Raw genomic sequence first — 14104 nt, 5'->3', positions numbered from 1 at the left:
GTCCTCAGATCACCCCCTTTGGCTTTATGTTGGGCCCTTTTCCTGCACATAGTCAGTTCTGCTGTGACCCTGGTTTTCTCTGGGGCCAGATTTTCTCTCTCCTAAATAGAGTCACAGCCCTTCCTGCGATTGACAACATTCATCACCATGCAAAGATTAACTATGTTCAGGCAGGGACAGAACAGCTGTACATTGTGTGACACCCAGACCAAGCCCTGCTTTGGTTCCAGTGGCCTGAACCATATTTGATACATGCCTGGCACGGCTGTCCAGAATAAAGTCCAGGAAATAGGAACCCTGAGCCCCGACTGCCCCGTACTTTGGCTCTGACCCACGCCCAGGCTGTTCATCTGACAGGTCAGCTGGGAGCCTTCGCTCACGCCTGCCACCCAGCCAGGTTGCTAGGAGACTTCCCTAGCAAATGATCGTTGGGTGGGGTTCCTCTGCTGATTCCTTGCACTTGTCCCCTTTTGCTTCCTAGAAAAAGAAACCCATGTTTCCGAGGCTGGGTCTGGGACAGTGGAGTGAGTTGTAGATGCCCCCTTACCTCTGAAGAGGCATTTTCTGCCAGAGGGCTGGGACTGAACTTTCTACAGTGATGGAAGTGTTTGTATGTACCTGCGCTATTCAGTACGGTAGCCACAGTGTGGGAGTGCGTGAAATGTGGCTAATGCAACTGAGGAACTCCATTTTTGTTTCATATCTATTAATTTAAATAGCCAAGTGCGGCTAGTCGCTGCTGTATCAGACAGTGCAGCTCATGTGAGTTCCGAAAGAACGAGGGTGTCTGTCTCTGGAACGTTTAAGGCAAGGTCGGATGAAGTGGTCTCTTTCTATGTGGGAGGCTTCTTTGCACCTGCCCCAGTCTGCCCTCACTGGGACCCCTGTGGATAATTGCCAGATGTCACTGGGTAAAAATTGTAAACTGCTTGACTTTATAAACTGCTTGACTCCATTATGCTGTGTTTTAGCTCGTCCCTGTCCATAGGCACGTGCAGTTTTCCCAAAGGAAAATTGTAGCCTCGTTACAATTTCATTATCCTATTTTGCTGTTTACTATTATGGCTTAAGAATTTTTTCTCATTACTGTATTATCTTCTTGTTTGTCATTTAAGGGTTACTTAATATCCCATTAAGTTAATTTAAGCATTGTGTTTAGGTGATTTCACCTTTTTCCATTATTATGGACTAATATAAACTGAACATGATCCTAGTACATTTCTTTTGTCTCTTTTTTTTTTTTTTTTGAGGCGGAGTCTCGCTCTGTCGCCCAGACTGGAGTGCAGTGGCCAGATCTCAGCTCACTGCAAGCTCCGCCTCCCGGGTTTCCCCCATTCTCCTGCCTCAGCCTCCCGAGTAGCTGGGACTACAGGCGCCCGCCACCTCGCCCGGCTAGTTTTTTTTTTGTATTTTTAGTAGAGACGGGGTTTCACCGTATTAGCCAGGATGGTCTCGATCTCCTGACCTCGTGATCCGCCCGTCTCGGCCTCCCAAAGTGCTGGGATTACAGGCTTGAGCCACCGCGCCCGGCCTTTTTTTTTTTTTTGAGACGCATTCTCGCTCTGTGCCCAGGCTGGAGTGCAGTGGCACGATCTCGGCTCACCAGAACCTCTCCCTCCCAGGTTCAGGCGATTCTCCTGCCACAGCCTCCTGAGTAGCTGGCACTACAGGTGAGTGCCATCATGCCCGGCTAATTTTTGTATTTTTAATATAGATGGGATTTCACTATGTTGGTCAGGTTGGCCTCGAACTTCTGACCTTGTGATCCGCCCGCCTCGGCCTCCCAAAATGCTGGGATTACAGGCATGAGCCACCATGCCCAGCCGATTGTCTTTTTAAAAGTATTTCCTGGCCTTAAATTCTCAGGAATGAGGGACAATAGGCTGAAAAGGTATTTTCATGACTTTTAAAACCTATTGCCAGTTGTTGTCTTTGAAAGATTGAAGCAGTTTCTATTCTTGTCAGTAATGAGTTCACCCATTTTACTACATTGTCTCCAGCGCGGGAGCAGTGGGCGGGGGGTGGGGGGGGGGTTGTCACAACTGCATGCTTTTGCTAATTTATTAAGTATAAAATGATCCTTTCCACTTTTTTGGAAAGATTCTTTTGGCAGAAGAATTCCATAGTTTCTGTTGGCCTGTGTCCTACACGTTTTCCATGTAGGTCTCCAAATTCTAAATTATCAGTCAGCTCTTTGGTGAGGTCTCAGTGAATGTCATCTTATAGATTATGGTGGGCTTGGGAATGAAGGTGGCCCTTGATACACATGTGTTGTGTGGGGAGGCACTCCTCTGGATATCTGTTCCTTGCTGGAACACCCCCAGAGAGAGGGAACTCATCTCCTTCTTGGTGACAAATGGCAGGAATCCAAAAGGGAGTTTATTGGCTCATGCAACTGAGAAGTCTATGGGAGAGTCTGCCTTCAGGTATAGCTGTCTCCAGGTGTTCCTCAGAGCCAGTAGCACTCCATTTGTGAGCCCTGCTTCTGCCATCTTGGCCTTACCCTCTGGCAGCCACTCTGAAGGAGTGAGAAGATGGGCTGCAAGACCCTGCAGCCTTTCATTCTACCGATTTAGCAGCGCCAGAGAAAGAAAAAGCTGCTTTCCTGATAACTTCAGCAAAAATGCAAACAACTGACCGGGCGCATGGCTCATGCCTGTAATCCTAGCGCTTTGGGAGGCCGAGGTGGGTGGATCACCTGAGGTCGGAAGTTCGAGACCAGCCTGACCAACAGGGAGAAACCCCGTCGCCACTAAAAATACAAAAATAGCCAGGCGTGGTGGTGCCTGTCTTTAATCCCAGCTACTGGGGAGGCTGAGGCAGGAGAATCACTTGAATCCAGGAGGCGGAGGTTGTGGTGAGCCGAGATCACGCCATTGCACTCCAACCTGGGCAACAAAGAGCGAAACTCCAGCTCAGAAAAAAAAAAAAAAAAGCAAACAACCAAAAACAAATTTAAAGAGCTGCCCAGGCACGACCCTGTTGGCCTGCCTTGGGACCATGCCCAGGCATCTCTGAACCAGTGACTGTGGCAAGTTTCATTTTCAGGCACCCTTGGTTCAGTCCTCTGATTGGCTGGACCTGGGGTATGCCCCTGGCCCAGGGAGAGGTCAGCCTGCTATGAATCCCTTGGACTCAGAGCGAGGGAGAGGCAGTGTCCAAAGGCAACTAGAGGTTTTTTTTTGTTTTTTTTTTGAGATAGAGTTTCACTCTTGTTGCCCAGGCTGGAGTGCAATGGTGCAATCTTGGCTCACTGCAACCTGCGCCTCCCAGGTTCAAGCAATTCTCCTGCCTCAGCCTCCCTAGTAGCTGGGATTACAGACATGCACCACTACGCCTGGCTAATTTTGTATTTTTTTTTTTTTTTTAGTGGAGGCGGGGTTTCTCCATGTTGAGGCTGGTCTTGAACTCCTGACCTCAGATGATCTGCCCACCGCGGCCTCCCAGAGTGCTGAGATTATAGGTGTGAGCCACCGCGCCCGACCGGCAACTAGAGTTTTGAATCCACAAGGGAATTGATGCTGGCCAAGTCCCCTACTGCTGACCCCCCAGGGTCAATTTCCCAGCAGCTCCAGTGGCTCCCAGGCCTGAGGTTAGGGGTGCCCCCAGGAACAGGCCCCTCTAGGCTCTTTGCTCTTGTGTTCTCATTTACTCTTCTTGAGACATTTCTACCTGGTTCACAGATGAGGCAAGTGTCACAGATTGGACCCTGGTCTCTGCATTCGCCTTGGTGGACTCAGTTTCCTCATCTGCAGAGTAGGGTTGGGGAGCTGGGTTAAGGAGGGGTGGCTACAGTTTTCTCATTTTCCTGAGGTCTGTGATATCAGTTATTTCCCGGGAGGAGGCGGGAGCAACACACCGATCCGTGGGCAGTCAGGAGGGAAGCGGAGGGCCTGGGGGTGGGTCCCCTGCTGGCCTCTGTGTGGCTGACTCTCAGGAAGCCCCCAGCCCCTGCCTGGGCTGACTGGGCCCCTTGGGTGAAGCAGTGCCCCCGGCTGGGAGGGTTGTCCCCACCTCTTCCGGGCTGGGCCCCTTGCGGGCACAAGAGGGAGGATTGTTCCCACAGAGGTGCTTGGGCCAGAAAACACAAGTGGCCACTGTGTATCTGCTCACAAGGGTGTGGGCTGAGGCGTTAGTCACTGCTGGCCAGCAGTGGAAGGCTGGACCGAGGCTCCCCTCATCGTGCACTGGAACCCGGCCTTGCTTCAGCCGGTGGGAGAGACAAGACGTCAGAGGTCATAGACAGCCACTTGTTCTTTATGCTATTCCTTGCCTGCCAGCTCCCACGTGGGTCTCATATACTTGGACCACCCTTAGCTTTCCAAGACTCACTCACTCCCTAAGATGGCTCTCATCAGAGCGTGGAGAGGGTTGGACATCATTTCACCATCCATCCTCCCCCATATAGGGGGGTGACTGAGGCCCAGACGGGACTTGCAGAATATGCAGGCATCTCTGGCAAAACTGTCAGATACATGGAATTTGAACCCACATTGGCCAGAATTCAATTCCTAATCCTTTGAACCTGCTATGTGACCTTGGGCAGGCGACTTCATCTCTCTAAGCATCGGTTTTCTTATATATAAAATCAAGCCCTTAATAGACAGTTGTAAAAGTTAATTGAAGGGATCAAACTGTCTTCTCAGGTCCTCTCTCAGCTTTAGCGCCTCAGACCTAGTTTGATTTTCAGGCCTCCTTAGGGGCAGGATGGCTTTAGGCTGGAGGCTAGAAGTCAAGGAGGGCTTGCAGCAATGTCGGCTGTCTCAGCAATTGTTCTGAGAATGCATTTCATTGGCTGACTTGATCACATGCCAATTTTTTTTTTTTTTTTTAAGACAGAGTTTTGCTCTTGTTGCCCAGGCTAGAGTGCAATGGCGTGATCTTGGCTTACTGTAACCTCTGCCTCCTGGGTTCAAGTGATTCTCCTGCCTCAGCCTCCTGAGTAGCTGGGATTACAGGCATGCGCCATCACGCCCAGCTAATTTTTGTCTTTTTAGTAGAGATGGGGTTTCACCATATTGGCCAGGCTGGTCTCAAACTCCTGACCTCAGGTGATCTACCTGCCTCAGCTTCCCAAAGTGCTGGGATCACAGGTGTGAGCCACCGTACCTGGCCACGTGCCTATTCTTGAGCCAATCACTGTGACCAGAGGGAGTGCTGTATTCTGATTGGCCAAGATGAGTTCCTACCCACTTCTAGATATTGTCGTTTAGGGACTGGAAATGAGGGCAGGTTGGCCCCTGCTGAAGAAAAATCAGGGAAGGGTGAATTATGATATGGGAGGGCAGTGATTCCCTCATGCAAATTTTCCTCGGCAGAAACTGCTTGTCTTGTTCACTAGAATTTAGCCAAATAAATAATGGTTGAATGAATGAATAGGGAATAAGCTGCTTCTCGGCAGCGTGGTGTAGTGAACACTAGGCCGGGAGTCAGGAGGCCACTGTGACAGCTCACAGTCCTGCTGGATTCCCAGGCCTCAGTCTGCTCGCTTGGGAAATGGGCAGCAAGGCTAACGCTGGCCTTAAAGGTGTGTTGGCGGCCTGAGCACTCCTCAGCTGTAGGCACTCCCTTGCTGTGAGTGGTTGCTGTTGGCTGTGATTGTCATTTATCTTTTATTTATTTATTTATTTATTTTGAGACGGAGTCTCGCTCTGTCACCCAGGCTGGAGTGCAGTGGCCGGATCTCAGCTCACTGCAAGCTCCACCTCCCGGGTTTACGCCATTCTCCTGCCTCAGCCTCCCGAGTAGCTGGGACTACAGGCGCCCGCCACCTTGCCCGGCTAGTTTTTCATATTTTTTTAGTAGAGACGGGGTTTCACCATGTTAGCCAGGATGGTCTCGATCTCCTGACCTCGTGATCCGCCCGCCTCGGCCTCCCAAAGTGCTGGGATTATAGGCTTGAGCCACCGCGCCCGGCCGATTGTCATTCATCTTTAACAAAGGGAGATAGAACGGGGAGTACTGGATAGTCATCAGGAAAGGTCTTTGGGGGAAATGTTTTAGAGCTAAGGGAAGGCTTGAATTTGGATCCAGCCTTCACCCTCCACCCCCACTCGCCGTGTGACCTGAGGCGCATCACCCCACCTCTCTGAATCTTTTTCCTCATCTGTAAACTGGCAATCATATTTGTCTTTAAGGGCTAGATGGAGGATGAACTGAAAAATTCCGTTTCAGTCCCGTCCTGGAACACAGAGAGTACTCAGTGTCAGCTGTTTTTATCATCAGCAGTATTACATCCCCTGTGGCCTCAAGGTGATGGATTGCTGCCTCAACGAGGCTTTGAAAGAATTTAATTTTGGCCAAGTCACTTTTTGGTCCACGGTGCCTACTAACCTCTGTCTGGCAGGTTCTGGTCTCCGTGGAATCTAAGTGAGGTGCTGGGTAGCGGGTGTGCCTTGTGTTGACACTGGCACTGGCTGGGGCCTGGCTGTCTGGTCAATGCTGCCTTTCAGGATGGTGGGCAAGGCAAGGTTTGTGCACTCCCGGAAAATGGTCCCCACCTGGGCCTCCTCCACCCTCAGGAGAAAACATCCCTTTTCAGGAAACCCAGGTAAAGGTGACATGTGGCCTTCTTTCCAGCTCTCAGGACTGAAAGATGAATGATTGAAGGGGGGCCGTTGGCCAGCTCAGCATGGTCAAGATAGTTGCCTTGGTCACTGACCCTGGCTCTAGCCACTCCACTAAGCCCTCAACTTTCCTCTCAGGAAAGGAGCAGAGCTGGCCTAACCTCTCTTCTGGGTTTGGAGAGGAAGGGGAGGAGGAGTAGGAAGAGAAAGAGGAATGTATGCAGAAGGAAAGGATTCTTTGCCAGACCTCTGGTCGGGATGTATAAAAATCAGCTTTACAAGGAGTGAAAAGGCAGGGACACAATCAGTTAAGACTGTGTGTGTGTGTGTGTGTGTGTGTGTGTGAGAGAGAGAGAGAGAGCGAGCGAGAGAGCGAGTGAGCGCACTGGATAACTTAATTGATGGGTTGCTAAGGCATTCTAAACAAGCTTTTTTTTTTTTTTTTTTTTTTGAGACAGTGTCTTGCTCTGTTGTCCGGGCTGGATTGCAGTGGCACAGTCAGCTCACTGCACCTCCACCTTCTGGATTCAAGCAATTCTCCTGCCCCAGCCTCCCTAGTAGCTGGGATTATAGGCACACACCACCCTGCCTAGCTAGATTTTGTATTTTTAGTAGAGATGGGGTTTTACCGTATGGGTCAGGCTGGCCCCCAACTCCTGACTTCAGGTGATCCCCCCTCCCCGGCCTCCCAAAGTGCTGGGATTACAATCGTGAGCCACTGTGCCTGGCCTAAACAAACTTTCAAAATTGAGTTTAGGGGAGAAGACCCCACAGAGTTAGAGCCATGTGAGCTGGTAAATCCTAGGACAAGGACTGGCTCTGGAAAATGGCCCATCATGAAATTGCCTTCCCTGAACTGGGCTCCTGGGCCCGATACGGGAGGCATCCCAGACTCTGGCATGCAGGGAACTTGGATGGAGGAAGAATGTGGCCACCAAGAGTGTGCACACCTGGGCATGGGACTGCCTTAGTTCCAAGCCACTCTGCCGCCTCCTTCCTCGGGTACTCTGCCTCGGATCAGTCTCCTCATCTGTCTGTGAGATACTGATAGCACCACATTGTAGGGTGATCCAGGAGATAAATGCACTAACCTATAAGCAGCACAGACTAGTACTGCATAACAAATGACATATTATCATCACTACATGGGATCCTGAGGACTTTGCAGCTCAGTTGATGAAAGAAATATTTGTCTAAACTGAGAATGAGTGTACAGAAAGCAAATGTGCAGAGAAATTGTCTGCTTGCTCCACTCCTCAGTATTTTTTTTATTATTTTTTTGAGATGGAGTCTCACTATGTCACTCAGGCTGGAGTGCAGTGGTGTGATCTCAGATCACTGCAGTCTCCACCTCCTGGGTTCCAGTGATTCTCCTGCCTCAGCCTCCTGAGTAGTTAGGACTACAGGCGTGCACCACCATGTCTGGCTAATTTTTTGTATTTTTAGTAGAGACGAAGTTTCACCATGTTGGCCAGGCTGGTCTCAAACTCCTGACCTCAAGCCATCCACCCACCTCGGCCTCCCAAAGTGCTGGGATAACAGGCGTGAGCCACCATGCCTGTTGCTTCCTTCCAGAAGTCTCCTTGGTGGGGTTAGGTGCCCTCTCCCTCACCCCATCATAAGCATGCTGTCTCATCACTCTCAGCTAGAGGGCTGTGAGAGGGTCGCTCTGTGTCTGTATTGTGGGCGCCCTGTGCAGGGTGGCCCAGTAGTGCTCTGTTAAGTGTCTGTTGGCATCTGGTCTTAGAGGCTTCTAAGTGGTGTGTATGGTGGCTCAAAGTTTAGAGAATTTTGACGTTAGAGGATCCAGATGCAAATTCTGGTGCCACTCCCCTAGTTCCAATCACATTTCCCCTCTAAACCTGGACTTGCGTGTCCATCTGTGGAATGGGGGAAACCTCAAGCCTCAGGTCCCTGTGATGACAGGAATGAATGCGCATTGTCATCCGTGGGCACTAGATGTGCAGGAATAACTTGGCCAGCCGGAATTCCCGGTGCAGTCAGGTTCCAGAGTTGTTATGGAAGGCAAGGGTGGAGCATGATCAATATTATCCTTAGGAAGGCGCCGTGGTGGAGACTAAGCTCTAATGTGTTCATCCAGTCCAGAGGAGCTCGTTTTCCCTGTGCTTTGCAGTAGATGGCGTTTAAGGTCTCCAGATGAGCAGCGGGCTTTTAGGGGCCTTTTTTTTTTTTTTTTTTTGAGATGGCGTCTCACTCTGTCACCCAGGCTGGAGTGCAGTGCTGCAATCTCAGCTCACTGCAACCTCCACCTCCCAGGTTCAAGCAGTTCTCCTGCCTCAGCCTCCTGAGTAGCTGAGATTACAGGCATGTGCTTGGCTAATTTTTGTACTCTTTAGTAGAGACTTGTTGGCCAGGCTGGTTTGAATTCCTGACCTCAGGTGATCCACCTTGGCCTCCCAAAATGCTGGGATTACAGGCATGAGCCACCGCACCTGGCTAGGGGCCATTTTGTAGGGAAATGTGTTTGTATGTGTTTTTTTTTTTCTTTCTTTCTTTTTTCTTTATTTAATTTTTTTGAGACAGAGTTTTGCTTTGTTATCCAGTCTGGGGTGCAATGGTGCCATCTTGGCTCACTGCAACCTCTGCCCCCCAGGTGCAAGCAATTCTTGTGCCTCAGCCTCCTGAGTAGCTGGGATTATAGGCGCCTACCATGCCCAGCTGATTTTTTGTATTTTAGTAGAAACGAAATTTCACCGTCTTGCCTAGGCTGGTGTCAAACTCCTGAGCTCAGGCAGTCCGCCTGTCTCGGCCTCCCAAAGTGCTAGGATTACAGGCATGAGCCACTGTGCCCGGCTGTTTTTTTTTTTTTTTTCTGTCACCCAGGCTAGAGTGCAGTGGCAAGATCTCAGCTCACTGCAGCCTCCGTCTCCTGGGCTCAAGCGATTCTCAAGCCTCAGCTTCTCAAGCAGCTGGGACTACAGGTTCATGCCATCACACCCAGCTAGTTTTTGCTTTTTTTTTTTTTTGTAGAGGTAGGATTTCGCTCTGTTGCCTGGGCTATTCTTAAACTCATGGACTCAAGCAAGCCACCTGCCTCGGCTTCCCAAATGCTGGGATTATAGGCATGAGCCACTGTGCCTGGCCATGTGTACTTGAACTCAACACGAGAACCCCATGCAGCAGAGTGGGTGAGATGCTTGCTGTAGCATTCCCCACTGACGCCCTCGCAGGACCCCTGGGGAGCTGTGGGTCCTCACCTCCTGTTTCCCAGACACCAGCTCCTGTGTGCAATGGGGTGGGATTGCTTGCTCCATTTACATGGTTATTTCTCTCTCTTTTGAATTGTGGTAAAATATACGGAACATTATATTTATCATTTTGGCCAATTGTAAGTGTAAATTTAATGGCATTAAATCATTCACAAGTGTGTAGCCATCACCACTGTCTACACCTCAAAGTTTTCATCCTCTACAAAAACTCTGTACCCACTAAACAATAACTCCCCGTTTCCCCTTTCTAACCCCTGGAAACCTCTATTCTACTTTGCACTTCTATGATTTCAGCTACTCTGGCTACTTCTACTATAATTCCACTTCTACTATAAGTGGAATTATACAATATGTATCCTTTTGTGTCTGGCTTATTTCACTTTAAGTAATGTTTTCAGGATTCATCCGTGTAGCTTGTGTCAGAATTGCCTTCCTTTTGATTCCTTTTTCTGGTGGAATATTTTAGTGTGTGGATATACCACATTTTGTTATGCATTCATTTCTTTTTTTTTTTTTTTTTTTGAGGTAGAGTCTCACTGTTATCCAGGCTGGAGTGCAGTGGTGTGATATCGGCTCACTGCATCCCCTGCCTCCTGGGTTCAAGTGATTCTACTGCCTCAGCCTCCTGAGTAGCTGGCATTACAGGCGCACACCACCAAACCCGGCTAATTTTTGTGTTTTTAGTGAGATGAGGTTTCACCATGTTGGCCAGGCTGGTCTTGAACCTCAAGTGATCTGCCTGCCTCGGCCTCCCAAATATTCTTCCATCTATTGATGAACACTTGGGTTGTTTCCACACTTTGGCTACTGTGAGTATATAAATAGCTCCCTGAGTCCCTGCTTTGAGCTTTTTTGGGGTGTATACCTATGAGCAGAATTGCTAGGTCCTAGGGTATGTCTATGTTTAACCTTTTGAGAAACCGGCAAACTGTTTTCCACACTGGCTGCACCGTTTTACTTTCCCACCAACAATGCACAAGGCTTCTAACTTCTCCAGTCCTCACCAGCACTTGTTATTTTCCATGTTTTAAAATTATAGCCATCTTAGTGTGTGTGGAGTTTTCTTACCCTCTTACTCCTCAGATAAGGAAGACTTGTTTTGTCTAGGTGACGTGCATCTACGAAACAGTTCCACTGTAACTGGTGGGCACTTCCTCTGACTGCCTTTTCATTCTACTGTTAATACATATGAAATGTTGCAAATAAACACATCAAACATTCCTATTAAAGTTTTTTTTTTTTTTTTTTGAGACCTAGTCTTGCTCTGTCACGCGGGCTGGAGTGCAGTGGCTGGATCTCAGCTCACTGCAAGCTCCGCCTCCTGGGTTTATGCCATTCTCCTGCCTCAGCCTCCCGAGTAGCTGGGACTACAGGCGCCTGCCACCTCGCCCGGCTAGTTTTTTGTATTTTTTAGTGGAGACGGGGTTTCACCGTGTTAGCCAGGATGGTCTCGATCTCCTGACCTCGTGATCCGCCCGTCTCGGCTTCCCAAAGTGCTGGGATTACAGGCTTGAGCCACCGCGCCTGGCTCCTATTAAAAATTTAAACAAATTTTAGGCCAGGCACAGTGACACACATCTGTAATCCCAGCACTTTGGGAGGCCGAGGTGGGCAGATCACTTGAGGCCAGGAGTTCTAGACCAGCCCAGCCAATATGCTAAAACACTGTCTCTACTAAAAACACAAAATTTAGCCAGGCGTGGTGGTACACACCTGTAGTTCCAGTTCTCAGGAGGCTGAGGCAGGAGAATTAGCTTGAACCTGGAAGGTAGAGGCTGCAGTAAACAGTGATCATGCCACTGCACTTCAGCCTGGGCGACAGAGTGAGACTGCATCTCAAAAAACAACGAAAAACGTATTTTAAAACAGATTAAAATTTTTTTTTTCTTTTGGGATGGAGTCTCACTCTGTCATCCAGGCTGGAGTGCAGTGGTGTGGTCTCTGCTCACTGCAACCTCCGCCTCCCAGGTTCAAGCGATTCTCCTGCCTCAGCGTCCCCAGTAGCTGGGACTACAGGCGCATGCCACCACACCCAGCTAATTTTTGTATTTTTGGTAGAGATGGGGTTTCACTGTGTTGGCCAGGCTGGTCTCGAACTCTTGACCTTGTGATCTCCCTGCCTTGGCCTCCCAAAGTGCTGGGATTACAGGTGTGAGCCTCCATGCCCGGCCTCGATTTTAAATTTTAAACAGAGTGAAAGTACCCTTTGAATGCCTCCCTATTTCTGGCCCCTCCCCAGCCTGCTGTCAGGCAGTATCTCTCCTGAGTTTTCCATGCATTCACAGACACTTGTGAGCATGTATGAAGGCGTAGTTTTCCATTTTTTTATGCAAAAGTATTATGCCATTTTTATTGTTCAATGACTTGGGGTTTTTTTTTGTTTGTTTTTTAGTGACCAACAGTCTTTCCATGTTGGTATTTGTAGAACTGTCTCATTCTTGTATTTTTGTTTATTCCATAGTGTTGTGGGGTGTATTGTACTTATTATTAAGTACAGAAATGATGTGTGGCACTGGCTATTGTTAAGAACAGTGTACGTTCAGCATCTGGACATCCGGCCTCTGTTTTCACACTCATGCAGGGCTCTGGGCTCACATCCAGAGGTCAGTTTCCTGCCGAGCATGCCTTGTTGACCTCCTGTATCGCCTCTTTGCAGGCCAAGAATAAGGAGACGGGTACTTTGGCTGCGGCCAAAGTCATTGAAACCAAGAGTGAGGAGGAGCTGGAGGACTACATCGTGGAGATTGAGATCCTGGCCACCTGTGACCACCCCTACATCGTGAAGCTCCTGGGAGCCTACTATCACGACGGGAAGCTGTGGGTAAGGCTGCCGCCCCACCTGCCCCGGCTCAGCCCCCGTGGCCTGGTGCTCTGGAGCTAGCCTGGTCCTGAAGTCTTCAGCTCTTTCTTAGCATCTGCTTTGAGGGCGAGGGCTAGGGCAAGGAGATGGTGAAGTAGGGAGCTCCTGGCCACCTGCTCTCCCCTTCCTGTGGTGCCTCCCCCTTTGGAGTAGCACCAGTGATTTGGAGCAGAAAGCTCTACTGCCTGATCTCGAATCCCAGCCCTGCTGTTTACGAGCTCAGTAATCTTAACCAAGTTCCTAACCTCTCCATCCTTAGTTTCTCCATCTGTAAGGTGGGGCTAATACTAGTACCTAGCTCATAGAGTGATTACTGCGATTAAGTGAGTTAATTTATGATACGTGCTTAGAAGAGTGCTGGGCACATGTAAGGGCCCAGTAAGTGTTGGCTGTTTTATTATTTGTCATAGTAGCACTTCTGCTACTGCTACAGCTGCTACATGGAGATCCTTCTCGATGGCTGTACTAAAGAAGGGGGCTCGACCAGCCTGGGCAACATGGTGAAACCCCATCTCTACTAAAAATACAAAAATTAGCTGGGCATGGTGGCACGTGCCTGTAGTCCCAGCTATTCGGGAAGCTGAGGCAGGAGAATCGCTTGAACCCCAGAGGCGGAGGTTGCAGTGAGTCGAGATCGCGCCACTGCACTCCAGCCTGGGCGACAGAGCAAGAGTCTGTTTCAAAAAAAAAAAGAAGAAAAAAAGTGGGGGTTCTTTACCAGTCCCCTATTCTCCATCAGCATCCTCACCCTTTGATGAGCAGTGTGGATGCAGCTTCAAGCCCTGTCTTCCAAACTCAGCAACACCCCTCAACTTCTTTTTTTTTTTTTTTTTGAGACGGAGTCTCGCTCTGTTGCTCAGGCTGGAATGCAGTGGTGTGATCTTGGTTCACTGCAAGCTCCGCCTCCTGGGTTCAAGTGATTCTCCTGTCTCAGCTTCCTGAGTAGCTGGGATTATAGGCATGCGCCACCATGCCCGGTTAATTTTTGTATTTTTAGTAGAGACGGGGTTTTGCCATGTTGGTCAGGCTGGTCTCAAACTCATGACCTCAGGTGATCTGCCAGCCTCAGCCTCCCAAAGTGCTGGGATTGCAGGTGTGAGCCACCATGCCCAGCCCTCTTCATTTTTTTTATTCTTCCAAAGAAATCTATCTTCTGACTGTGCCCTTCTCTGTTGTTGGACATTTAGGCTATTTCCTTTTTTTTTTCTTTCTTTCTTTCTTTTTCTTTTTTTTTATTTTATTTTTTGCTGTTATAAACAACTCTGTGATGGACATCTTTGGATTTGTTTTGTGTTCTTGTCTGAGAGTCTTCTTATGAGATTTTTTTTTTTTTTTTTGAGATGGAGTCTCATTCTGTTGCCCAGGCTGGAGTGCAGTGGCATGATCTCAGCTGACTGCAACCTCCACCTCTCAGGTTCAAGCAATTCTCCTGCCTCAGCCTCCTGAGC

The 14104-nt window shown here is 49.2% G+C and overlaps 1 protein-coding gene across 1 annotated transcript in view; it reads left to right on the top strand.

Moving 5' to 3' along the window:
- STK10 (serine/threonine kinase 10) overlaps window positions 1-14104 on the top strand; it is a 156691-nt gene that overhangs the window by 21199 nt on the left and 121388 nt on the right. The window contains exon 2 of the mRNA XM_033180296.1: window positions 12453-12617. Coding sequence (XP_033036187.1) covers window positions 12453-12617 — 165 coding nt within the window. The remainder of the gene's footprint in view (window positions 1-12452; window positions 12618-14104) is intronic.

Source organism: Trachypithecus francoisi, unplaced genomic scaffold (genome assembly GCF_009764315.1).
Source record: "Trachypithecus francoisi isolate TF-2019V2 unplaced genomic scaffold, Tfra_2.0 Lachesis_group2, whole genome shotgun sequence".
Taxonomy (NCBI): domain Eukaryota; kingdom Metazoa; phylum Chordata; class Mammalia; order Primates; family Cercopithecidae; genus Trachypithecus; species Trachypithecus francoisi.
The sequence above is the reverse complement of the archived record's forward strand: the minus strand, read 5'-3'. Positions and strand labels throughout refer to the sequence as shown.